The 24,114-nt window shown below is 38.7% G+C and overlaps 2 protein-coding genes and 1 long non-coding RNA gene across 5 annotated transcripts; 1 reads left to right on the top strand and 2 right to left on the bottom strand.

Annotated features, from left to right (window-relative positions):
* Positions 1-114: 114 nt before the first annotated feature.
* LOC121954568 (polyunsaturated fatty acid 5-lipoxygenase-like) lies at positions 115-8,894 on the bottom strand. The gene is made up of 14 exons (XM_088086988.1): positions 8,399-8,894; positions 6,805-7,003; positions 6,610-6,691; positions 6,408-6,530; positions 4,597-4,703; positions 4,319-4,491; positions 4,074-4,220; positions 3,765-3,968; positions 3,602-3,688; positions 2,571-2,749; positions 2,253-2,374; positions 1,743-1,843; positions 514-684; positions 115-332 (listed from the first exon to the last, which is right to left on the bottom strand). The coding sequence occupies exons 1-14, from the start codon at positions 8,546-8,548 to the stop codon at positions 153-155; spliced, it is 2,025 nt and encodes a 674-aa protein (XP_087943114.1). The 5' UTR covers positions 8,549-8,894; the 3' UTR covers positions 115-152.
* Positions 8,895-11,588: 2,694 nt separating this feature from the next.
* Positions 11,589-22,326, bottom strand: LOC121954569 (polyunsaturated fatty acid 5-lipoxygenase-like). Of its 3 annotated transcripts, XM_088086755.1 has the most exons (14): positions 22,038-22,326; positions 20,211-20,406; positions 20,016-20,097; positions 19,814-19,936; positions 16,902-17,008; positions 16,642-16,814; positions 16,397-16,543; positions 16,105-16,308; positions 15,918-16,004; positions 14,767-14,945; positions 14,456-14,577; positions 13,944-14,044; positions 12,975-13,145; positions 11,589-12,791 (listed from the first exon to the last, which is right to left on the bottom strand). In XM_088086755.1, the coding sequence occupies exons 1-14, from the start codon at positions 22,185-22,187 to the stop codon at positions 12,612-12,614; spliced, it is 2,022 nt and encodes a 673-aa protein (XP_087942881.1). In that variant the 5' UTR covers positions 22,188-22,326; the 3' UTR covers positions 11,589-12,611. The 3 variants fall into 3 exon arrangements, 1 of the variants encoding a protein (XP_087942881.1); XR_015778498.1 differs by lacking the exon at positions 11,589-12,791 and having other exon boundaries at positions 13,097-13,145; positions 13,944-14,288; XR_015778499.1 differs by lacking the exons at positions 11,589-12,791; positions 12,975-13,145 and adding an exon at positions 14,175-14,288.
* Positions 17,645-20,366, top strand: LOC148187690 (uncharacterized). Its single transcript, XR_015778500.1, has 3 exons — positions 17,645-17,821; positions 20,069-20,118; positions 20,227-20,366. It is a non-coding gene; the product is annotated as an uncharacterized LOC148187690 (long non-coding RNA).
* Positions 22,327-24,114: the final 1,788 nt, after the last annotated feature.

Here is a 24,114-nt window from a genome sequence, read left to right as displayed (position 1 = left end):
TTTTCATCAGCACATATACATTTAAATATATAGAAGTATCAAAATCACACTCTGGTGACAAATATATGTTTGTAAAGGCATATTTAGACAGACTCAGTAATATCCTCAATGTGCTCTTTGCAAAATATGAAGTACAGACCAGATTTTATTCTTTAAACAGCGACACTGTTTGGGATTCTGTCTGGGGACATGTTATAGTAGGGCAGCTTCTTCCCATCGTTCCTCTTCTTGATGGAGCTGGTTATCTCTGCCAGCTGCTTCCTGAACCTCTCCATGGCCGCCTTCACTGGCTTCTCTATGAAGTGCTCATCAGGATACATGCCCAGGTAGAGCTGCAGGAAAAGAGAGGACACAGTTCATTCAGCCAGGTGGTGCACTGCGAGGAAAGAAGTACATGTTGAAGTAGAGCGAAGCTACTCAGGAAAATAAGAAATGTACAGTTTTAGTCTTTAAAAACAGTCCAGTCTATGTTAAGACGTGTGTGTGTTTGGACTCAGAGTGCCCTTTCCATACCTCACCCTCCTGGTACTGGCTGAGGGCCCAGACAGCCCCCAGGTGCCAGCTGGAACGTCCGCGATCTGGGAGGCTCTCGATGATCAAGTTCACATTTGCCAGGCCCTTCTTGTTGGGCGGAGGCTTTCTCATGGTGGATGGAGCGTTTGGGATCCAGGAACACCAGTCATACTACACAATGTGCACAAACATATACAGCATGTGCATGTAAAACATTTAGTCAAGTGCTTAAGTAGAATTTTGCTACTTTACACTTCTACTCCTCTACATTTTAGAGGCAAATATTAGTGTTTGACTCCATTATGCTATAATCACTTGTTATATTACAGATTAAGATTTTACACTATACATCATATAGTGATTTTAAATCCAAAGAATATTGTTAAAGAATATTCCAGTGAAATCCAACTATTTATCTTGTGACCCCTTACAAAAAAAATTCAATGATGTCATCTATAATAACATATTGATCGCACGGGCCATATTTCTCTAAAATAATTACTGTTGCTTTTAATATTTTAAGTGCAATTTGCTGATATTACTTATGTAGGCTACTTAAACAGGATTTTGAGTGAAGGAGTTGTGGAGTATTTTTATACTTTTGTCCATGGTTTTGAATTACATTTTGTTCATTAATCATTTATTTATTGACTTGGATTGTTTGTCCATTGTGTTCTAACTGCTGTCATTTTAGACCCTGCCACTCCCACTGCCAGCCCTCATCAGTAGATTCAATCCACCTGCTGATGATCACTCACCTGCTCCTCATTCCCCCATTAGCTCCTGAGTAGTCTATATATACCGGTCAACTTTCACTAGCTCTCTGCCACATTGTCTTTTCCCCTGTCCCTTAGCTTTCCAGCATTTCTTATCTGCATTGTGATCTAGATTTTGACCCTGCTTGTATTTTGAATTCTGCCTCAGTCTGACCCCTTGCTAATTTGTGAATTGCCTGGATCATTTTGTGTCCTTGTACCTTTTCTTTTGCTCTGTAAAGATTCTCTGCTTTGTTCACCTGCCTTTTGAGCCATGCTCTTGGGTTTTTAATATGTGAACTGTGACAAGTTTTACTTAAGTCAAGGATAGAAGTACTTCCTCTACCACTGTGTTTATGTGCCCAAACACACAAAAACCATTTAACTGAACAACGAATGAAGGGTCATCATCAACTTTAAAATCAGTCTTAATAAAGATGTTGAATGTCAGGCTCCTGATGATCTATTACTCACCTGTCCAAAGTTGACTGCTGCGTGCTGAGCTGAAGCAGTGAATACAACGACGGTCAGATACTCGATCAGCTCCTCACGGGTTTTCAGGGACTTGGGAAACTCTGCATACAGACAGAATTGACAAAGTGATCTTAAATCTTAATCTACAAAAGTCACTGCTTTATTTGTGGTTGTTGTGTAAAAGATCCTTGCAAAGTGCAGGTAATGAAGAAATGCTTAAAAAGTATTACAACACTGAAACAGTGACACCACGAGACTCCTGCAACTTCCTGTCTTCACCTACAAACCATTCGTCTATGACAGAACAGATTTGAATTTGTAATGCTGTCTGTTCCCTGTTGTACCTGTTCTCTCCAAAAAAAAAAAAAAAACACTAATCAAATACATTGAAGGTTGAGTGAGCTGCTCTATCCTTGGAAGAAGAGACTTCACATATTGGTTTGTTGCTGCATTTTTATTTGTTGTTGCAATGCTAAAAGAAAAACGGAAGAACAGGATGTCTGAACCCACCGCAGTGATCGAAGTCCTGCATACCGAAGCTGCACACATCTTTAACGAAGGCCTGGATTTCTTCGTCTCCCTGCAGTGTCTCATCGCTGCTGTAGTAAATGTGCACCACATCAGACACAAAACTGCCAGAAAGAAAACAGGACAGCGGTCACGTACAGAGGAAATAAAAAATATGCTGGAACTTCTCTCTCTCTCTCTCACACACACACACACACACACACACTGTTTAGTCTTTGTCATGACTGATGTCTCTCCATCAAACACACAAACTTTTTATCTGTGCTGTCTATAAAAACTCTTTAAAGAGTTTTTCCTCACCTCTTGGTGGCCTCCCAAACTCTGTAGCCATCGTCTCTGTAGAAGTAGGTGGGCAGCTCCTCCGTGTTGTCCACACCACGGGATTTGATGATATCCGGGAAGCACAGAGACCTGAAGGTCAGATTCTTTACCGCCTTTTGAACCAGCTGGACATGACCACCTCCACCTGTTGCGTTTGCCTTGAAGAGAATTGAGAATATGCAGCACGCACATCTGTCATTACTTCTGCAGCTAATGACGTGTGCTTCTGTCCCCCAACTTTTATGCATGCATGTGGTTGATGTCTATTGGGTAATTGAAAATTTAAAGGAGAGAAACTATCCAACATATAAATCTGACATTCTCATTTTCTGAATATTGTTAAGTGATTTGGCTTTTAGGGGACTTTTTCCCTAAATTTCAGTAAATTATTTGCTGTTACAATTTCTTTTAGCAAAAAATAAAAGCCTAAATATACTGTAAAAGGCACAGTAAAGGCCATAATCAAAAATACAGATTTTTCCTCCTACCTGTGGTGCTATTTATCAATTTAGATTGATATTTATAGATTTGGATTGGTAGATTGTTTTTTTATGTGTGAATTGCCAACTCAGCGAGATATCAGCTGTAAAGAAGTCTGCCCTCTCTCAAATACTATGGAACTAGATGGCACTTGGCTTGTGTTTGAAACTATTTCTATTTCTATTTCTTTCTACCGAACTATACTGCAAACGTTTCACCATGTAGATGGAAGCATGCATCTACTGCTAGCTCATCCAGCATCACTGAGCAAGTTAACTTTACGGCTCAGCTGAGTATGTCTCCATTAATGTTTACATCTGTCACAGGCATGAGCCTCTCATCTATGAGTAAACGCACGCTTCTGCACAGTGATGTGGTTGGCAGCTGTAGTTCTTCACAGCAATATCTCTAACACTTTGCAACTCTCAACAAAACAACCTAGATTAATAAACAGCTCAACAGATCAGAGGAAAGATGTATTTTTGACTCTGGGGTGAACTGTCACTTTAACTTTGTATCCACAAACTCACCTTGTCAAAGATGCCACACTCACAGATGAGCTGCTCCCTGGCCTTGGTGTTGATAGCGATGGTAAAACGAATGTGTGGGATAAGTAGCTGGGAGAAGGAGCATCAATCCATGAATCAATCAGTCAAATGAATCAATCGATAAGGAGTGAGAGTTTTTTTTTACCTTATACACAGGGTGAACAGCAGGGAGTTGCCTGTACATAGCAATAGCAAACACCTCTGTCATCAGATGAGTCCTGAGCAGGTGTGTGATGGTCTGATGGTACTGGAAGTCGGCTGATCGGACCCAGATCTTTGCCAGCAGCCAGTCGTACTGACCATCAGTGGGCAGGAAGATCGGGTTGTCTTCACCCGGAGATTGCCCAAGCTGGGAAAAGATGAAGGACAAGGGAGAAGCAGGAGGAAGAAAAATAGATTTATACTGGGCAGTAGGTCTTGTGATATAACACATACCTATTCAGCAACAGTGTACCTGTATGGCTATGGGCAGGATCTTGTTCTGGGCGTTCTTGTAGAGTAGACAGATTGGAGCTGCCAGGTACTGCAGTGTGCACGGGTCTGTTGAGTTAGGACTGATGCCGTCCAACACCTCGAAGTCTATGATGTAGATGTTACCTGCCTGGAGGCAGAACATCGATTCACAGTGAGCGTCAGTGGGAGAATTTTTCGTGAGAAACATAAAAATAGACTGACAGGCACAGACAAAAGCGTGTCTACCTCTATTTCCTGCTCCAGAGTCAGCTCCCTCTCCAGGCTGACAGAAACCATTTCATGAGTGACAGGAAACTTGTCGGGGAGTTTGGTGCACTTTCGGATCATTACGGGGTTGCAACCGTTTAGAAATTGATAACCAAACATGAAGTCCTCCTTCCAGTGTTGCATCACATACTCTGTAAAATAAAATAAAATAAAATAAAATAAAATAAAATAAAATAAAATAAAATAAAATAAAATAAAATAAAATAAAATAAAATAAAAAAAAAAATGAGGCTGACCTGAGATTGTGTTTTTGATTCTCACAAAGATCCTCTCAAAGTCAGAAAAGTCACTCCAGGAGGACTGGAACATGTGCATGAACTGGTTCACAAACAGGTTCTCTATTCTGGAAATGTATGGTTTTCAGCATTATCATTATCATCATCAACATCATCATTGTCATCATCATCATCATGATCAGACTCACTGGTATATTGTCCATTATTATCATCATATGTGCCAACATATTCAAATCAAAAAGGTCAAATTGCATGATTATTTGCTCGATGTCAACAATTCAAAAGTTACAAATACTCTATCATTCCAGGGAAAAGTTACACCACTTTTTTGCTAATTGTAACAATGTGATGTAGGTCTATGATCAATAATTGGACACATTCTCCCCGAGCATACAGCAAATTCACGCATACTGGAAACGCATCTTTCATTGTTTTGTTTGGCTTTTGAGAATCACAGATCAGCTCAAAACCATCCTTTGAGCTTTAAGCTCCTTACTTTTTGCAGATAAGTATGAAAATTTAAGTGGTTATTGCAGAAAATGGACTCTCTACCCATGTATGATTTGTGGTTGAGTTAAATGGCAAAGACATTATATCTGAAGAGACCTAGATTTTATAATAAAGATAATAAAGAAAGAAGTTTGATAAGATCTGTGCCTAATATTTTTCAGGGTACGGACAAATTGTGTGTCTACACTACACTTTGCTCTGTATAATCTTTTTTTCATTATACACTTGTCTATATAATTTTATTTAACTATTCGTGAGGTTATTATCTAGGATGTGCTGTGCCTCTTTGTGCTCTTATTTGTTCTTTTCTTCTCTATTTGTATACAGTACCTGCTATGCTTTAAAAAAACAAAACATATTTTCAAAAAAATCAAAGTACTTCTTAATGTAATATTTCTTCTGAACACTGTAATGAAAGGTCCAGTGTGTAGGATTTAGTGGCATCTAGCAGTGAGGTTGCAGAACTGAAACCTCTCCAGTGTTGCCAAGTGTGTAGGAGAACTTATGGTGGCTGGCGAAAAACATGAATGGCTTTAACTGGAGCAAGTGTCTGTTCTATAGAAAAAAAAAAGTCAATCCAGACCATATGTAGACGTACACAGCTCATTCTATTGTAATGAAAACACAAGGATTCATATTTTCAGGTGACTATAAACTAATGAAACCATTGTTATAAATATTGCATTCAATTTCTGCCGATATATGCTCCTAAGCCCTACACACTTGGCTTTTAAAATTAATTCTGGAAGAGAAAGTTATGTGCTATACTGTATTTGTAGTTATGATGATTTTTACAGCAAGTAGTGGCACTAAATGCAAATTTACTTCAACAATTTCGGTCCACAAAGTTGCAGCATTTCTGTCAACACCTTTGAAGCTCATGATGGCAAATTGCATGACTCATTTTCCATCTCAACTACTTCAGCTTCAGCTACTACAGCTCAAAAATCATACTAATGTTCAAAGGTTCTGCAATTTCTGGCTGTTTCAGAGTTTTGGATGTGTTTTGTGTCATTATGTCTACCTCTCCCGCCTGCATAAAATGCAAATATACCTGGTGATAAACACACAATGACGCCTCTGTCTTTCCAGGAAAACTTAAGCACAGAAAATAGCAGCATGCCATTGGGCTGGTGCTCAACATCTGATCGTGGCACCATGAAAGCTTTGCATTGAGAAAAACCTCTGAGGTTAAAACTTCGCTGACTCACTCTGCTCTGTAGTGAGGGGTGTCAGCTGTCCTCACAACTTATAAACCTTTTCAAGCTTTATTACAGCAGGCTGTTAGAGGGAGCACGTACGCCTTACTGTAGTTCAGAACAAAGTCCACTCCCTTCTCACTGTCAAACTGGATGTCCCGTGGCAAATCCTTGTGTCTGTTAGCATCTATGCTCATAGGAAAGCCTGGCTGCCACTCCTTCCACCTGTAAAGGGAAGCAGAGATGTTAGTGAGCGGCCTCCTATAACATACAGCCGTAAACTGCATTTGTTGAGTGAACTCGCCTGTATGTTTTCCTCCTCATTTCCAGCTCTTTTTGCCTGTGCTGCTTGACCAGGCTGGTCTTATCATCCTGAGGCAGATGTGCTGCGACACGCACAAGACAAAGTGAGGGATGGAAAGAGCTACAGACTGACTGCTGATCAAGATGAGGCAGGTAATCCTGGAGACAAACAAACAAAAAATATGACCTGATGTACCTCTTCCGTCCCGCAGCACCACTTCTTTGTCATCCACCAGCCAGCGGAAGCAGGGGAACTCTACATGGTCTCCGGATGGGGTTTTGACTGAGATGTACCTGCAGTACCAGTCATCCAGCACCCAGTACTTCTTCTTCTCAATCTTCACCAACACAATCTCACCCAGGTCCTCCCCGACCCTCACATCATAGGAGTCCACCTGCAAAATTAATCACATGAGCTGAAAAAAATAGCATCATTGCACTAACTCAGGTGCACATAAACATCAATGTCACGTGCTTCTGGTAAGGAATATGAATATATTATATGTTAACAGCAGTTCACATGAATTCAGAATCACATGATACTGACACATGTAGCACACACTGTTCGAGGTTTGGAGAAATACAAACAAAATTATCACAAATCCATTTTTTATGCTACAGAAGAGAGCGATAAAAATCGTTAATGCATGCTCTCAAATTTATAGATTTAGTAGAGTATAAAACTGCACAACTGATGTAAAAAGTGAAAAATAAGATGCTTCCAGGCTCTATCCACAAATTGATCCTGTGAGAATAATTAATTAATTACTAATTAAGGAACTTGCAAAGGAACTTTAAGGAACTTTACAAAAGCAAAGATGAAGATTACTGTCAAGAAAGTTAATTTGGGAAATCATTTTGAAAAGGAAATGAAAATGTGTGACATATCTAATAGATTAAATATAAATATATAGAAAAAAAGATGATGAACAAAACTGAGGTATACAAACACTACTGTGTAAATGATCCTTGATTTTGAGGGTAAATAAAAACCTACTACTTGGGTGTATACAAAACTATATTAAGCGTCCTTTTCGATCAACATAAACTTCTTCTTTGATAAGTTGAAAATGACTATAATAAACTAAACTAGCAACGTAGGATTTCATTTGTGAGCAGTTTGTTTGTTCATGTGTAGTCATGTAAGTGGACTTGAGCTTGTAAGGAAACCAATAAAACAGCAAGTCTGACACATTTTTTTGCAGAGAAAGTTATAGGAAGCAAACATTTATGTTTCTTTGACATTTGGTCTTATATTGTAATAAAGGCAGGCTATCAGCTCAGATAAATGTCTCAGTTTTCATGGGACATCAGGTACAACTCTTTTATATATCTTCAGATGTAATTATAAATGTTACTGTCAATTGAAACAAAAGGTGTGTGTCTGTCACTACATTTGGTCTCCGAAGAATAAGTTTGATGAGTCAGGACTAAGAAAAAAAAGCTCCATTGCAGAAGGACCTGCACAAATTATAAAAGATAACTTATTCCAAATGAAAAACGTTGCTGATATTTTTTTTATTAAAATCTTCTTCACAGTGGCAATTATTTTCTCAGACATTGTCTTTATAGTCTTGTTTTGTCTTCCTCCCAAATTGAAATTGCTCAGTATCAAACAGAATTAACCTCAGGTTACATCGCCGTCGCAACTTCTTCCTCTTTTATATTAACATTGAAACAATCTCACCCAAGTTTGCAGACGTTGATACTCGGCTTTTTTAGATCATAAAAATGAATGCATTTGTCACACAGTCATCCTCATAACTCTGCAGCAGTGTAACATCACTTACCGCCCCCCTCTCAAAGTCGTTGTACAGAGCTTTGTCCAGCAGCGTCTTCTCACTGCACCCCTCTGTGCCCACCAGTGTGATGTAGATATAATCATCAGTCCCTGCGAACCACTGGCTCCCTGTGGAAACAGTCACTGTGTATAAAGGCATGGCAGTCACACTGGTCCAAACGCCCCCTGATGAGAAAGAAATCTGCAGAAAAACAAGTCCACCAAAAGATTTTAGCAAGACTAGTTTCCCCTTCTTGCTCAAAACTGTGTTTCTGTCACTGATGCTCACTTCTCCCCATTTCTTCTTACACAAACATGAAAAAGCGAAATCAGGCAGGAGAGGGAGGCGCAGGTGCGGCTCTCCACCCTCGTACTATAAATGAGGTCAGAATACAATACAACTGCTCTTCTTAGATGCCTGTATTGAAAGGTGTCTCCTGCCAGTGGTTGATATCAAATTCATTGTCTTTGTCTACAAACAAGAGGAGGGGGCTTAATTATAAAAGCATAATAGAATGAATTCCTGTTTTGCAGACAAAAACAAAGAATGACGGGTCTTTATGTGTGGGCAGTGTCTAAGTGATGATGTGGAAAAGAAGGGAACATGTTAGCAAACACGTTTTTTACACATTTACAAGTCAAATTAGTACACAACATCAGACAACAACAGGCAGTGTATTCCAGTTTCAGTAAAATTAATGCAAATAGGGCCCCAGTGTGGTCTGACAGCTGAAACTGTAACATTAACATTAACAGGGTTAATGTTAATGTTACAGAAACTCAAACTTATTTGTGCTTCACAAGTTTGACTCAAAAACTTTTAAAAATAAAATACACCTGAGTCAGTTACTGCGGCTGTCTGACAGTATGAGACAAGATCATTCACAAGGTTATAGACATAATAAAGATACAAGAGGTGGTGTTTTTTCAGAAGGTGACATGTAATATAATTCAGTAAGGTAGGCAAAACTGAACATGTACTCTAGAAAATAAAACTGACAAACATTTTAAAAAGGCATTGTCCATTGTTCAATTATTCTCAAAACCATGCAGTCACATCTAACATAGCACTATAGAGCAGTACAGATTACATATATTTACATCTATAAATATCTTCCTTTCACTACATTTGTTGCAGTGAGAAGCAGAAACAGAGCTGATCCATTATCAAAGATTGATTGGAGAAATCAAAATAAAAACAGTAGTAAGTGTGAGAGCACAGCAGCACTGTAGATGAATAAGCATAATAATAGGTAGAAATGTTACTGAATACTATATTTTGTTTTCATAGTGGTAGCTCCACTTATCACTGGTGAGTGTGTGTGATTATGCTCTTAAGCACAGGCAGGTGGGCGCAGTTGGATACTATAGCTCATTTATTGATACTTGCACTCAGCAATCAAGAGTTACAAATCTCTCATTTCCTCGTAGTTTTCATAGTGATTTGAAAGAATACATTTTCTAAGATTTTTAGGCTTTTATCCATTTCCAACAAGTTGAACAGACAAACTGAAATGTTTTGCTTTCAGTGTTCTGTGAGCTATCTGGGTATCAACTTCAGTCACGTAAGTCTACAGTCAAGTGTTTTTTGAACTGGTTGATGGGTGGTAATCATCCAACTGAGGAGCTGCTAAGAAGAGACTGTACTGAGTGTGATTATAGTTCCCAACTCAGGGACCTGGACCTTTCCAAGGGGACACATGATTACTCTGAGGAGTCACTATCAAAGAGCAACTTAAGGGAATAGTTCAACTGCAAAATGGCGATTTGTATATCAATTGAACGGTGCACAGAGGATCCAAAAAAGGCAAACACAATTCCTGAGCAAGTTTTTTTCAGCAAAAAAAAAAAGCATGTGCTTGTGCCTCTGATTTTTGCATTTTGGGGAAAACATTGGTCAAGTTTTCCAGCAGTTTTTCATGTGAGACAATCTGAGAGATTTAGTGGAAAAAGAATCAATCACTGGTGGATATGTGCAAACTATAATGAGTGGCCGTACATAGACACTGCCTCATTTTAAGGGATCACAATCCAAAAAGGCTGGAATCCATCTGCTTTTTGCAATTTCCCCCCATGCATACACAGTGATCTAAAAGTAAGGCATCAGCTGAAAGAATGTGAAGACACTCCAATGAAACACATTAATCACTCTGGTGAAGTAAGACATTAAATAAAGAGGAAGGCAAAAGGCTAAAAAAAGGGAATGTTTGTACATCAAGCTGATGAGGCTCACGTAAACATTGATAAGAAAAGTGATTAAAAACATTGCTTTCATTCAGTAATTAAGGTGGAAAAAGACAAGTCTTTTGCCTTAACTTATTATGATGTGTACGATTGCAGAATATGATAATTGTAGAATAATGTAATGTGTTAACCACTGCACAACCAAAACAGGTAGAGGATAGCACTTTTTGTTTTCCTCTGTAGCTATCGTTACCTCTACACAGTTACTACAGAGTATAACTTTAGGTTTATAAGTATTTGCATGTCCATCCACAGTTGTGGAAAGTAACTGTGAAAACTGTGGGAGTTACTCAGCTCTGAAGAAAATGGATAGTGATCCAGTTGTCTTTGCACAAGCAATGCCAACATTACTCACACTCAGATGCAATAGTTGGGGGAGTTGAAAAGTTGTCTGTTTCCACTTTAATGTCAGCCCTCCTGGCTTAATAATGCAAAAAGGCCATTCTGTAGCTCTAATGAGTAGTCAAAAATGGGGGTAAAAACACTGCATATACTATACCACTATCAGACAACTTTTGTTCAGCAAAACAGAAAACAATCTAATCTGCCTGTACAGATGTATGAAATGTTTATGACTGTTTTTGTCTTGTTCTAATAGTAAACAATACAATTTATATTCAATGCTGCCACCCAGTGGCAACAAGTTGTTAAATCAATAAATAAAAGAAGAAAAAGCTATAGTGATGAAGTGCAAACTGTCAGACCTACACCCATGTAATATCTATTTTGATCATAGCTTAGAAAAGATGAACATGTTTCAATGTTATCTAAGCTACAGACAAAAAAAATATAGCTGCACATTTACCAACATAAAACCAAAGGTTTTCTAGCAACTGAAAATAAATACAGTAACTGCTCTGTTTCAAGGCAAAAAACTGCACAAACAGCAACTTCTCCTAAAGCTACTACACCCCAAATCTACACTGTAGATTTTAAGACGACCTCAGTGACAAGAATTTTGACTCCCACAGGAACAAACTTTTTAACAGTTGTATCAATTTATTTGTATGAATGAATGAAAAGTAAAACAAAATAAACAAGACAAATAAAAGAAAACAAGCCCTACAACCAAGTGCAAAAACCAAAAATTAGAAGGCCTATACAAAACCTATTCTTTAATCTCAATAATCAAATACTGAAGCAAAATTCTACATGTTTGAAAAGGATCAGGAAGAAGTAGAAAGACTGTATATGACCCAATACAATACAAACAACTATCAAAGGTTTATATATAGCCCAATACAATATTAAGAGCTATTCCCATTTTTATGTGCTTTATCAGTTAACTACCGCCCCTGTCCTCAGGGTAGCTCCATAATCAATAGAATCTTTAACATTTAACATACCTCCTCATCCATATATCTCTTGAGAAAAGTTTCTGCGTTGTTCACCATCATAAGAAGCTTCCCTGTGACAAGCACCATCAGAAAAACACTGATTTATTTATTTATTTTTTTTTTTTAATCCCCTGGTTCGTTTGTTTCAGAAAAGAAGCAAGCTCTGCAGATAGTTCGGCTCCTGAACAATAAACACTGAAGGAATCCTAAGTAGGGGAAGTTTCAGCTGATTGTAATCTACTATCGTCACCACTACAAGCCACTAAATCTTCCCAAATGTTATACATTGTTCCTATAAATGTTACGGTGACACTGTAAAAAAAATATAAAAAACAGTTTATGTAGCATAGGTGTCATTAGCACTACTTAGAGAAGACAATTGTCTTTTTTTCTTTTGCACAAAAATGCAAACTGCAGCTATAAATGACAATTGTGAAGTGTGAACAAAGATTAATTTAGAAGCAAAGTTGAGGTTTGCAATTTGGCTTTTTTGTCAGCACACATGCATTTATATGTATAAAGTATAAAAAACACACACATTTAAGGGACAAAGATATGTTTGTAAAGGCATATTTGGACAAACTCAGTAATATCCTCAACGTGCTATTTGCAAAATATGAAGTAGAGACCAGATTTTATTCCTCAAACAGCGACACTGTTTGGGATTCTGTCTGGGGACATGTTATAGTAGGGCAGCTTCTTCCCATCGTTCCTCTTCTTGATGGAGCTGGTTATCTCTGCCAGCTGCTTCCTGAACCTCTCCATGGCCGCCTTCACTGGCTTCTCTACGAAGTGCTCATCAGGATACATGCCCAGGTAGAGCTGCAGGAAAAGAGAGGACACAGTTCATTCAGCCAGGAGACACACTGCAAGTAGAGAAGCACATGTTGAAGTAGAGCGAAGCTACTCAGGAAAATAAGAAATGTACAGTTTTAGTCTTTAAAAACAGCCCAGTCTGAGCTGAGACGTGTATGTGTGTTTGGACTCAGAGTGCCCTTTCCATACCTCATGCTCCGAATACTGGCTGAGGGCCCAGACAGCCCCCAGGTGCCAGCTGGAACGTCCGCGATCCGGGAGGCTCTTGATGATCAAGTTCACATTTGCCAGGCCCTTCTTTTTGGGCGGGGGTTTTCTCATGGTGGATGGAGCGTTTGGGATCCAGGAACACCAGTCATACTACACAATGTGCACAAAATTATACAGCATGTGTATGCATACCCACATAACAGTCTCATGCATGACGTGTCTGGGCAAGCGTGCTGTATAGATTCTGCTCAGTGGAATGCACAAGTAAAATTCAAATGCACATGCTTGCCCAGGCAGGCTACTTGTCTGTACAAAAGCCTTTTACTTCCATGAAAAAGTTCCTAGACTCTTCTAGACTTTTTGTTTACTGTGGAGGCGTGCAAGAAAAACTTTTTTTTTTCAAGAATTCACCATTAAACAGGTGAGTAACTAATATTTAGGTGATCAGTTTATGGGTGAAGCATTCCTTTAATCATCTCATGACCCCTCAGATTTTTTGTGGCCCACTGAAGAGGATTGACCATGATGAGGGGAACCACTGGATTAATCTACATTACTGTACATTAAGTACTGCAGTTAAAAATGTAAGTAACAGTGAAATGTTACTAAATTGATGCATCAATCCAATAATATCATCAATAATAACACATCAGTGGCATAGGTCATTTTTTGCAAAACAAGTGCTGTTACTTTTGATATTTGAAGGACATTTTGTTATTGTATTTGATTTTAAAAGAAGCAGTAGTGGTGTATTTTTATACTTTTGTTCAGGTACTTTTACTTAAGGATAGAAGTGTTTATGTGTGTTTATGTGCACTATGTTTATGTGCCCAAACACACAAAAACCACTTCACTGAACAGTGAATGAAGGGTCATCACCAACTTCATCACCAACTAAAATCAGTCTTAATAAAGATGTTGAATGTCAGGCTCCTGATGATTACTCACCTGTCCAAAGTTGACTGCTGCGTGCTGAGCTGAAGCAGTGAATACAACGACGGTCAGATACTCGATCAGCTCCTCACGGGTTTTCAGGGACTTGGGAAACTCTGCGTACAGACAGAATTGACAAAGTGATCTTAAATCTTAAATCTACAAAAGTCACTGCTTTATTTGTGGTTGTTGTGTAAAAGATCCTTGCAAAATGCAGGTAAAGGAGAAATACAGAAAAAGTATTACAACACTGAAGCAGTGACACCATAGGACTCCTGTGACTTCCTGTCTTCACCTTCAAACCATTCGTCTATGACAGAACAGATTTGAATTTGTAATGCTGTCTGTTCCCTGTCGTACCTGTTCTCTCCAAAAAAAAAAAAACAAACACTAATCAAATACATTGAAGGTTGAGTGAGCTGCTCTATCCTTGGAAAAAGAAGCTTTACATATTGGTTTGTTGCTGCATTTTTATTTGTTGTTGCAATGCTAAAAGAAAAACGGAAGAACAGGATGTCTGAACCCACCGCAGTGTTCGAAGTCCTGCATACCGAAGCTGCACACATCTTTAACGAAGGCCTGGATTTCTTCGTCTCCCTGCAGCATCTCATCGCTGCTGTAGTAAATGTGCACCACATCAGACACAAAACTGCCAGAAAGAAAACAGGACAGCGGTCACGTACAGAGGAAATAAAAAATATGCTGGAACTTCTCTCTCTCTCTCTCTCTCTCTCACACACACACACACACACAAGGGGAGAAATGTTTAATCACTATTTATCCTTTGTCATGATTGCTGTTTGTGCTGTGTCATCTCTTACAAGCAGTTTTTCCTCACCTCTTGATGGCCTCCCAAACGCTGTAGCCATCATCTCTGTAGAAGTAGCCGGGCAGCTTCTCCTTGTTGTCCAAATCGCGGGATTTGATGATATCAGGGAAGCACAGAGACCTGAAGGTCAGAGACTTTACAGCCCTTTGGACCAGCTGGATGTGACCGCCTCCACCTGTTGAGTTTGCCTTGAAGAGAATGGAGGATATACAGCATCATCGAAAACATCTTCTGTAATCATATTTTCATGTATGCAAGCAAAGCAACCATCTACATATAACACTGACATTTTCATTTTCTGGATATTATTTATTTGGAGAAAGTAAAATGGCCTTTTGAGTGTTTATTTCTCCGTCTCCAGCACGTTATTTGCTTTTACATTAGAAAATCAAGGCCCCAGTCAGAAAAAACACTGAGTTGAGTTTGTAAAGTTTGTCCCTTACATGGACAGTTCACCCAATAATCAAAACTACATATTTTTACTCTTACCTGTAGTGCTATTTATCAATCTAGACAGTTTTGGTGTTAGTGTTTGACATATTGGCCATAGAGATATCTCCTGTCTCTTCATAATAATGGAACTAAAAGCCACTCAGCTTGTGGTGGTGAAAGCGCCAAAAATGATTATGAAAACTCAACAGCGTTGTCTCCAGAAATTATGACCAGGTGACTCAAGATAATTTGCACGTTGTTGTGAGTAGTTTCATGAAGGAACTACAGAACTACACCCGCCAACTGTATCAGGGCCCAGAAGGAAGCATTGCATCTACTGCTAGCTCATCTAGCTCCACTGAGTTGGCAACTGTTACAGCTCAGCCGAGGAAGACGCCATTACATCTTGCACTGTCACAAGTATGAGCCTCTCATCCATGAATAGATTCATGCTTTCTTCTTTTGTCCTGTGATGCAATTGGTGGGTGCAGTTTGGTAAAAAGAAAATAGTTCCTATAAGAAACTGCTAACAACACAACCTGTGGATTATCTTTAGTAACTGGGTCATCTAGTTTCATTTTATTGGAGGCTGATATCTCCAACACTCTGCAACTCACACCAAAACAATACAGACTGATAAATAACACTACAGGGAAGAGGAAAAACACATGTTTTTGATTTAAGGGTGAACTGCAACTTCAACTGTGTATCCACATCCACTAACTCACCTTGTCGAAAAGGCCTCTCTTACAGATGAGCTGCTCTCTGGCCTTGGTGTTGATCGCAATGGTAAAACGAATGTGTGGGATAAGTAGCTGGGAAAGGGAGCATCGATCCATGAATCAGTCAATCAATCAATCAATCAATCAATCAATCAATCAATTGAACTGATCAGTCAGTTAATGACCGTTTTACCTTATACACAGGGTGAACAGCAGGGAGCTGCCTGTACATGGCAATAGCAAACACCTCTGTCATCAGATGAGTTCTGAGCAGGTGTGTGACGGTCTGATGGTACTGGAAGTCGATTGAGCGGACCCACATCTTTGCCAGCAGCCAGTCGTACTGACCATCAGTGGGCAGGAAGATCGGGTTGTCTTCACCTGGAGTCTGCCCAAGCTGGGTAAAGACAGAGAGATGGATTTAAAGTGAGGAGCATACCTCAAAGTGGAACACACACACCTACTGCTGCTCAGCAACAGTGTACCTGTATGGCTATGGGCAGGATCGTGTTCTGGGCGTTCTTGTAGAGCAGACAGATTGGAGCTGCCAGGTACTGTGGCGTAGACGGGTCTGTCGAGTTAGGACTGATGCCGTCCAGCATCTCATAGTCTACGATGTAGATGTTACCTTCCTGGAGGCAGAACATTGAATCGCAGTGAGCGTCAGTGGAAGAATTTTTCATGAGAAACATAAAAATAGATTGACAGGCACAGACAAAAGCATGGCTACCTCTATTTCCTGCTCCAGAGTCAGCTCCCTCTCCAGGCTGGCAGAAACCATTTCATGAGTGACAGGAAACTTGTCGGGGAGTTTGGTGCACTTTCGGATCATTACGGGGTTGCAACCGTTTAGAAATTGGTAACCAAACATGAAGTCCTCCTTCCAGTGTTGCATCACATCCTCTGAATAAAATAATATAGAACACAATAAAATTAGATTATAATATAATAGAATATAAATAATATAATATAATATAAAGTAAGGTTGACCTGAGATTGTGTTTTTGATTCTCACAAAGATCTTCTCAAAGTCACAGAAGTCACTCCAGGAGGACTGGAACATGTTCATGAAGTTGTTCACAAACAGGTTCTCCATTCTGGGAATTAATGGTCTTGGTCATCATCATCATCATAATCAACACAAACATCACACTTATTGTTCTTGTAAGTATTATCATTATCATATACTATGTCACCATATTCAAATCACAATAGTAAAAGTACTTTTTTTTGTCAAAATCAGATAATATCATTTCAAAAGTTACAGAGACTCTATCATTCCACGGAAAAATTATTCAGCTTTTTTGCAAACTGTAAACATTGTAAGTCTATTATCAGTAATTTCACAATCATTTGGCCATACAGTAGACTTTACACATACTGGAAAAGAATCTTTCCTTGTTTCTCTGAGGCTTTTGAGAATCGCTGGGACACATATCCACTTATCGCCATCTTTAGATCATAGAGCTTCTTATTATTTACCCATAAGTGACTGGCTGATTATATAAAAATGATTATATAAAGCTCAATTTTGCAAGTGTGGAAAATTGACTCTGTACCCATGTATGACTTGTGGTTGAAGAAAATGGCAAATACATTACATCTGAAGATAGAGGAGGTGTGTTTAGTAAGATCTGGGAACCTTTCTTCAGGTGTTATGATAGCTTTTTTTCTGTATTTTAGTGGCTTGTAGACATGGGTGTGGTTTAAACAGGTGAGGGCCACTACTGACATCACACTTGGGGGTGTGGTAAAGGACTAACTCAACCAATCGGTTTCACCTGGGAGAAGCAGTGTGAGAAGCAGGGTAGACTACTGTCAGCTGTTAATTAATGAACACCAGCACATGAACAATGACAACAAATGTGAGCTGGCCTAAGAGACGACGTTTGAGCGATGCCCTGACAGCGGTGAGTAGTCTACCTTCATGCAACCTCCTCAGAAAAGGTAGAGATTGCGTAGATAACCTGTTCAAGTCCACTGGAACATAAAGGGCAATGCTCGAAGGTATAGGCCTCGCTAATCCTTATTTTAGAGGTATGATGAGCCAGGCAGCATAACATTTAGCAGGGTTACGTAGCACTATAACACAAGGTAAGGACTAATGTGCTGCATCCAATGAAATACCTTGCGGTATACATTCTTGTTGTTTCTCTCACTATGTCTATACACCACAACACTTTTGTATTTCACTTTATTATGCTGTGGTTATTGATATTGTGATGTGCAGCACGCATTTGTGGTCTTCTCTTTTCTGTTTATTATCCTGCCATGCTCTCAAAAATTAATGTAGACATAATACTTTTTTTCTTTTCAAGTATTTTCATGTTTTATGTCAACTAAAGGCTGAAATTAAATGTCTAGCCTCTAGGATTTAGTGGCATCTAGTGATGAGGTTGCAGAACTGAAGCTTCTCACATGAAATGTAATTGTTGTTTACTCAAAATTTAGCTGTATTTACTTAATTTTGTGAAGTTGCTGCAACTTAAAAATGAGTGGAGTTACCTTGTTATTCGCCAGACTGAACTTGATGGACACAAAGAAGATTTTTCCATTGATAAAGTAAGGAGATCTGGAGTTCTGTTTTGTTAATATGTTTATGGAAATTTAAATATGATTGACTAGTTTGCAACTGGTAAACTGTAAACTTGGTATTACTTATATTAAACTTATAAGGATTGATTTACTTAAATTTGTCATTTTTAAGCTGCAAAAACTTCACAAACTTAAGTAAATATAACTAAAATTTAAGTAAACTTCAAAATTCCGCATAAAGTAAACATAGATTAAGATTACAAATTTACTGACATTTTTTAAGGCAATTGGTTTCTCCTAGATTTTTTTTAAATGTAAAATCAACTTGTTCATTTTTACAGTGTAGATGCCCGACGGTCAGATACTCGATCAGCTCCTCACGGGTTTTCAGGGACTTGGGAAACTCTGCATACAGACAGAATTGACAAAGTGATCTTAAATCTTAAATCTACAAAAGCCACTGCTTTATTTGTGGTTGTTGTGTAAAAGATCCTTGCAAAATGCAGGTAAAGGAGAAATACAGAAAAAGTATTACAACACTGAAGCAGTGACACCATAAGACTCCTGTGACTTCCTGTCTTCACCTTCAAACCATTTGTCTATGACAGAACAGATTTGAATTTGTAATGCTGTCTGTTCCCTGTCGTACCTGTTCTCTCCAAAAAAAACCAAAAAAAACAACACTCATCAAATATATTGAAGGTTGAGTGAGCTGCTCTATCCTTGGAAAAAGAAGAACTTATAAAAAGAAGAACTTATAAGGATTGATTTACTTAAATTTGTCATTTTTAAGCTGCAAAAACTTCACAAACTTAAGTAAATATAACTAAAATTTAAGTAAACTTCAAAATTCCGCATAAAGTAAACATAGATTAAGATTACAAATTTACTGACATTTTTTAAGGCAATTGGTTTCTCCTAGATTTTTTTTAAATGTAAAATCAACTTGTTCATTTTTACAGTGTAGATGCCCTTACACACTGGACCTATAAAACTAATTCTGGAAAAGAAAATTATGTCATAATGTATATGTAGTAAGGATGCTTTTTGCAGCAAGAGGTGTCACTAAATGTAAGTTTACTCAACCATTTCTGTCCAAAAAGCTGCAGCATTTCTGTCAACACCTTTGAAACTCAATATGCTAAATTGTGTGACACATTTTCTATCTCAGCTAATTCACCAGCTCACAAATCATTATAATGTTCAACATGTGGTGGTGGCATCATGAAAGCTTTGTATTGAGAAACACCTCCGAGGTTAAAACTTCACTGGCTCATTCTGGTCTGTAGTGAGGGGTGTCAGCTGTCCTCACAACTTGTAAACCTGTTCAAGCTTTATTACAGCAAGCTGTTAGAGGGAACACGTACGCCTTACTGTAGTTCACAAGAAAGTCTGCTGCCTTCTCACTGTCAAACTGGATGTCCCGTGGCAAATCCTTGTGTCTGTTAGCATCTATGCTCATAGGAAAGCCTGGCTGCCACTCCTTCCACCTGTAAAGGGAAGCAGAGACGTCAGCGAGCGGCCTCCTACAACATACAGCCGTAAACTGCATTTGTTGAGTGAACTCGCCTGTATGTTTTCCTCCTCATTTCCAGCTCTTTTTTTCTGTGCTGCTTGACCAGGCTGGTCTTATCATCCTGAGGCAGATGTGCTGCGACACGCACAAGACAAAGTGAGGGATGGAAAGAGCTACAGACTGACTGCTGATCAAGATGAGGCAGGTAATCCTGGAGACAAACAAACAAAAAATATAACCTGATGTACCTCTTCCGTCCCGCAGCACCACTTCTTTGTCATCCACCAGCCAGCGGAAGCAGGGGAACTCTACATGGTCTCCGGATGGGGTTTTGACTGAGATGTACTTGCAGTACCAGTCATCAGGGACCCAGTACTTCTTCTCAATCTTCACCATCACAATCTCACCCAGGTCTTCCTCGGTACTCACATCATAGGAGTCTACCTGCAATTTAGTCAGCAGCTAAGTAAATCACATGTGCTGGAAAAATAGCATCATTGTACCGAGTCAGTTGTGCATAAACATCTTTGTTGTATGTGCTTTTTGTAAGGAACATGAATGTCACGGGTAATAGCAAATGTACAACAGCAATTCACATGACTTCAAAATGACATGATAAAAGCACATGTAGTGCACACTGATATCCTACCAAACTCTCAAATGTAGAGATCTGAAATACATGTAACATTAATATTTTATAATATGTTGTAATAAAAAAATTAAGCTCAATGAAATGTCTTTTTTCATCTTAAATTACAGGTTTGCATTGGGAAACAGGAGCAAGTAAGCTCTTGGTTTCAATTGATAAAATAGGTATTATTTATTTTTGATATATTAACAGCTGTCAATTTTTACACTTGCCTTTGCTATGTTCAATTTACTTGTTTTAATCCTTTTTTATTTATTACTTTGATATTGTCTTGATTTTGTCTTCCTCTGGTCTTTGCAGTGGAGGGTCCAGACTGTTTTTACTGGGGTGTCCCAGGTGGGGCACTGACTCATGCAGGGGAGGCATGAAGTATGAGCGCTGCTGCGCACACACTTTGACATAGCTTTAATTTACCATTTTTGTCTCCACTACACATACCCACTTTAGTTACTAACACAGTAATGTCTTACATCCTTGTTTATAGTTTAGTTTAAAATATAAATAGACCTACTAATTACAGCACAACAGACACCACACAAATGTTTCAAACAAACTTCCCATACTTAAATAAAGAAATCGTTCCTCCAAAAGTAAATGGTACAACAGCAAGTAGCAAAAAAAAATAAAATAAAATAAAATAAAATAAGCTTGTGTGAACAAAGTTTTTTACAGCTGTATCAGTTTATTTGTATGTAAAATTAGTCAGGCTAGACACTACTCTGGCAAATTACTGCCTCTCAGGTTTAAGATTGAATTGCACTTATAAACGAAAATTCAATTTACTCATCAAACAGTTCAAACTAACTGGGCAGATAGCCAATGATAATAGGGTGGCACCTTGGTGGATCAGATTTCACTCCCTAGATGCCCTTTGGTCTTTGATGTCAAACAGTGTGAAGTCTATTAATCTATTAATAAACTTTAGTGGCATTTCATACATTCCAAATGGGGAACTGTATATTATAAAAGAGTCGGCTGTTCCACCCCAGGCCACTCCCTAGACGCTTTTGGGTGTAAGTTGCGAAACACTGTGAAGTCTATTAATCTATTAATTAACTTTAGTGACATTGTAGAAGGACCTCTATAAACTCCCGTCACACAAGTTACAGCATATTATAAAAAATAGGAATCCAACGTATAAAAGGTTGCTGATATTTTCCATTAAAAAGTGTTCTATGTTCACAGACGTTTTTTAAGAACAGGCTTCTCAATCCTACACATTTGTTGTGTCTTACCTACAAAATGAAATACTTAATTGTCAAACACAATTAACCTTACATTACATCTCTGTCTTAACGTCTTTCTCTTCTATATCAACATGCAAACAATCTCACTCAGAGCTTGTGTGCAGTGGTTGATACTCAGCATTCAATGAATGCATTTGTCACACATCTTCACAGCTCTGCAGCAGTTTAACATCACTTACTGCGCCCCTCTCAAAGTCATTGTACAGAGCTTTGTCCAGCAGCGTCCTCTCACTGCACCCCTCAGTGCCCACCAGTGTGATGTAGATATGATCATTTGTGCCTGCGTACTTCTGGCTCCCTGTGGAAACAGTCACTATATATGAAGGCATAGCAGTCACACAGGTCCAAACGGCCTCTGACGATAAAGAAGTCTGTGGAAAAACAAGTCCACCACAAAAAGTTTTAGCAAAGACACGTTCCCCCTCTTGCTGAAAAATGTTTTTCTGTGACTGATGCTCCCCTCTCCCCTTTTCTTCTTGCACAGACATGAAAAAGTGAAATCAGGCATGAGAGGGAGGTGCAGTTCTTCACCCTCGCACTATAAATTAAGTCAGTATATAATAGGATTGCCCTTCCTAAATGACTGCAATGAAAGGTGTCTTCTGCCAGGGGTTGATATCAAATTTGTTGTCTTTGTCTTCAAACAAGAGGAGGGGGTTTAATTATAAAAGCATAATAGAATGAATTCCTGTTTTGCAGATAAAAACAGAGTGACAACTAATGATGTGGAAACGAAAGGAACATATGAGCATACACATCTTTTACACATAGTATTTAAAGTCAAATCAGTACATGACATTCAACAACAACAGGCAGTGTTGCAGTTTCAGTGAAATAAATACGTGCCATATAGTGGTCTGATGGCTGAAACTAACATTAACACTCACAATGTTTGTAAAGCGACCTTGAGTTCAAGAGAGGGGCTATATAAATCCAAATCCAATGTATTGTTAACATCAACCGGGTGTGTGAAACTTATTTGTGCCTTATTTGTGCTTCACAAGTTTGATTCAAACGATTTTTTCCTCATTATTTCTCTAAAAGAGTATAACACACAGCTGTCTGACAGCATGAGACAAGATGTGCCTTGTCATACCAGGTCATGATGTGCCCCTTCCCCGTGGGTGTGCATCAGAAAAACTGGTTTTGCCACCTCAAATTATCTATACAACAAATCATAGGCATACGTTACACTGTTCATTGGTAAGGATACATTTTAATTGGGGCATCTAGGGTTCCTCCCCCAGGATATTATTAAACACATCGTTTACTTATTTTGGCGCAGTTGTATGCACCATTTATAGTGGAAATGTATTTTTTATGTAAAGGAAAATACAATTCAGGCCACTCAAAATATAAAAATGTGCTGTTATAGAACATAATGCACTGAGGCTCTTAGGCATTCTGTATTGCTTTCAAATATTTTTGTCTCCTGCAGATCAACTTTTCTCATTTAATGTTATTCCTACTGAGTCAGCACACATGAGGACATAGTTTACTTTTCCAACCTACTTAGTGTCTTAAGTTGGTGCAATAACACCAAAATCTGCAGGTGGCACCTTTACACATCAGTGGTAAATTGATTCATTTTATTTTTGGACTTGAATAGCTTATATGTGTTTCAGCAAGATTTCAAAAACTCATGAAACAGTTGCATTTGTGTCATTTGTATGTGTTTTTTAATAACCCTCATTAGAAGCAAGCAGCAGCTGGCCCCCAGGTATTGGGGCACCTCTGGACAAGATCATCTCAATATCATTGTTATTCATTAAATCTGAATCTGTAACTTGTTGTTGCCATTGAATAATTCACTAAATGGATGGTGTTTTTTAGGGATGGGTGATATAGGGAACTGGGTGGCCAAGAGAGTTGGGTTATGGATGAAACACACTAATGATGTTCCAGCTATCTGCTGTCTCTTGTATGTGATCATGTGTATAATTGTCTTATGGTGGGACCCAGGGAGATTAGTTGCTACAATTCTACAATTCTACAATCATTTAGCAGACGCTTCTATCCAAAGTAAAGACGTACAAGCAAGAATTTAGACTTAAGGAAAAAACCCTTAGTAAGTGCAAAAAGTGCTTCAGGTGTGGTTGGTCACAGGTATTGCCGTCTAGTGGCAGAAGAAGTGTCGCACAGCCCCCCCCCCCCTTTTTTTTTCTGGAAACCAAAGTAATAACCAGTAGCGATCTCAGCATCTGAGACTCAACAATCTCAGTATCACTACTTACAATGACAATCAACATACAACAT

Source organism: Plectropomus leopardus, chromosome 13, assembly GCF_026936395.1.
Source record: "Plectropomus leopardus strain MGB_pleo_1.0 chromosome 13, ASM2693639v1, whole genome shotgun sequence".
Lineage (NCBI taxonomy): Eukaryota > Metazoa > Chordata > Actinopteri > Perciformes > Serranidae > Plectropomus > Plectropomus leopardus.
Note: the sequence above shows the minus strand (reverse complement) of the source record. Positions and strands in the feature narration are given on the sequence as shown.

Bases quoted from the DNA above. Each gene is read 5' to 3' on its own strand.
- LOC121954568 (XM_088086988.1), bottom strand. From the start codon at position 8,548: ATGCCTTTATACACAGTGACTGTTTCCACAGGGAGCCAGTGGTTCGCA. The intron at 6,531-6,609 runs GCGAGTTCACTC...TTCCCTTTACAG, and splicing joins ATGAGGAGGAAAACATACAG to GTGGAAGGAGTGGCAGCCAG. The intron at 4,492-4,596 runs GTCAGCCTCATT...TTTATTTTACAG, and splicing joins AATCAAAAACACAATCTCAG to AGTATGTGATGCAACACTGG.
- LOC121954569 (XM_088086755.1), bottom strand. From the start codon at position 22,187: ATGCCTTCATATATAGTGACTGTTTCCACAGGGAGCCAGAAGTACGCA. The intron at 19,937-20,015 runs GCGAGTTCACTC...TTCCCTTTACAG, and splicing joins ATGAGGAGGAAAACATACAG to GTGGAAGGAGTGGCAGCCAG. The intron at 16,815-16,901 runs GTCAACCTTACT...TATTTTATTCAG, and splicing joins AATCAAAAACACAATCTCAG to AGGATGTGATGCAACACTGG.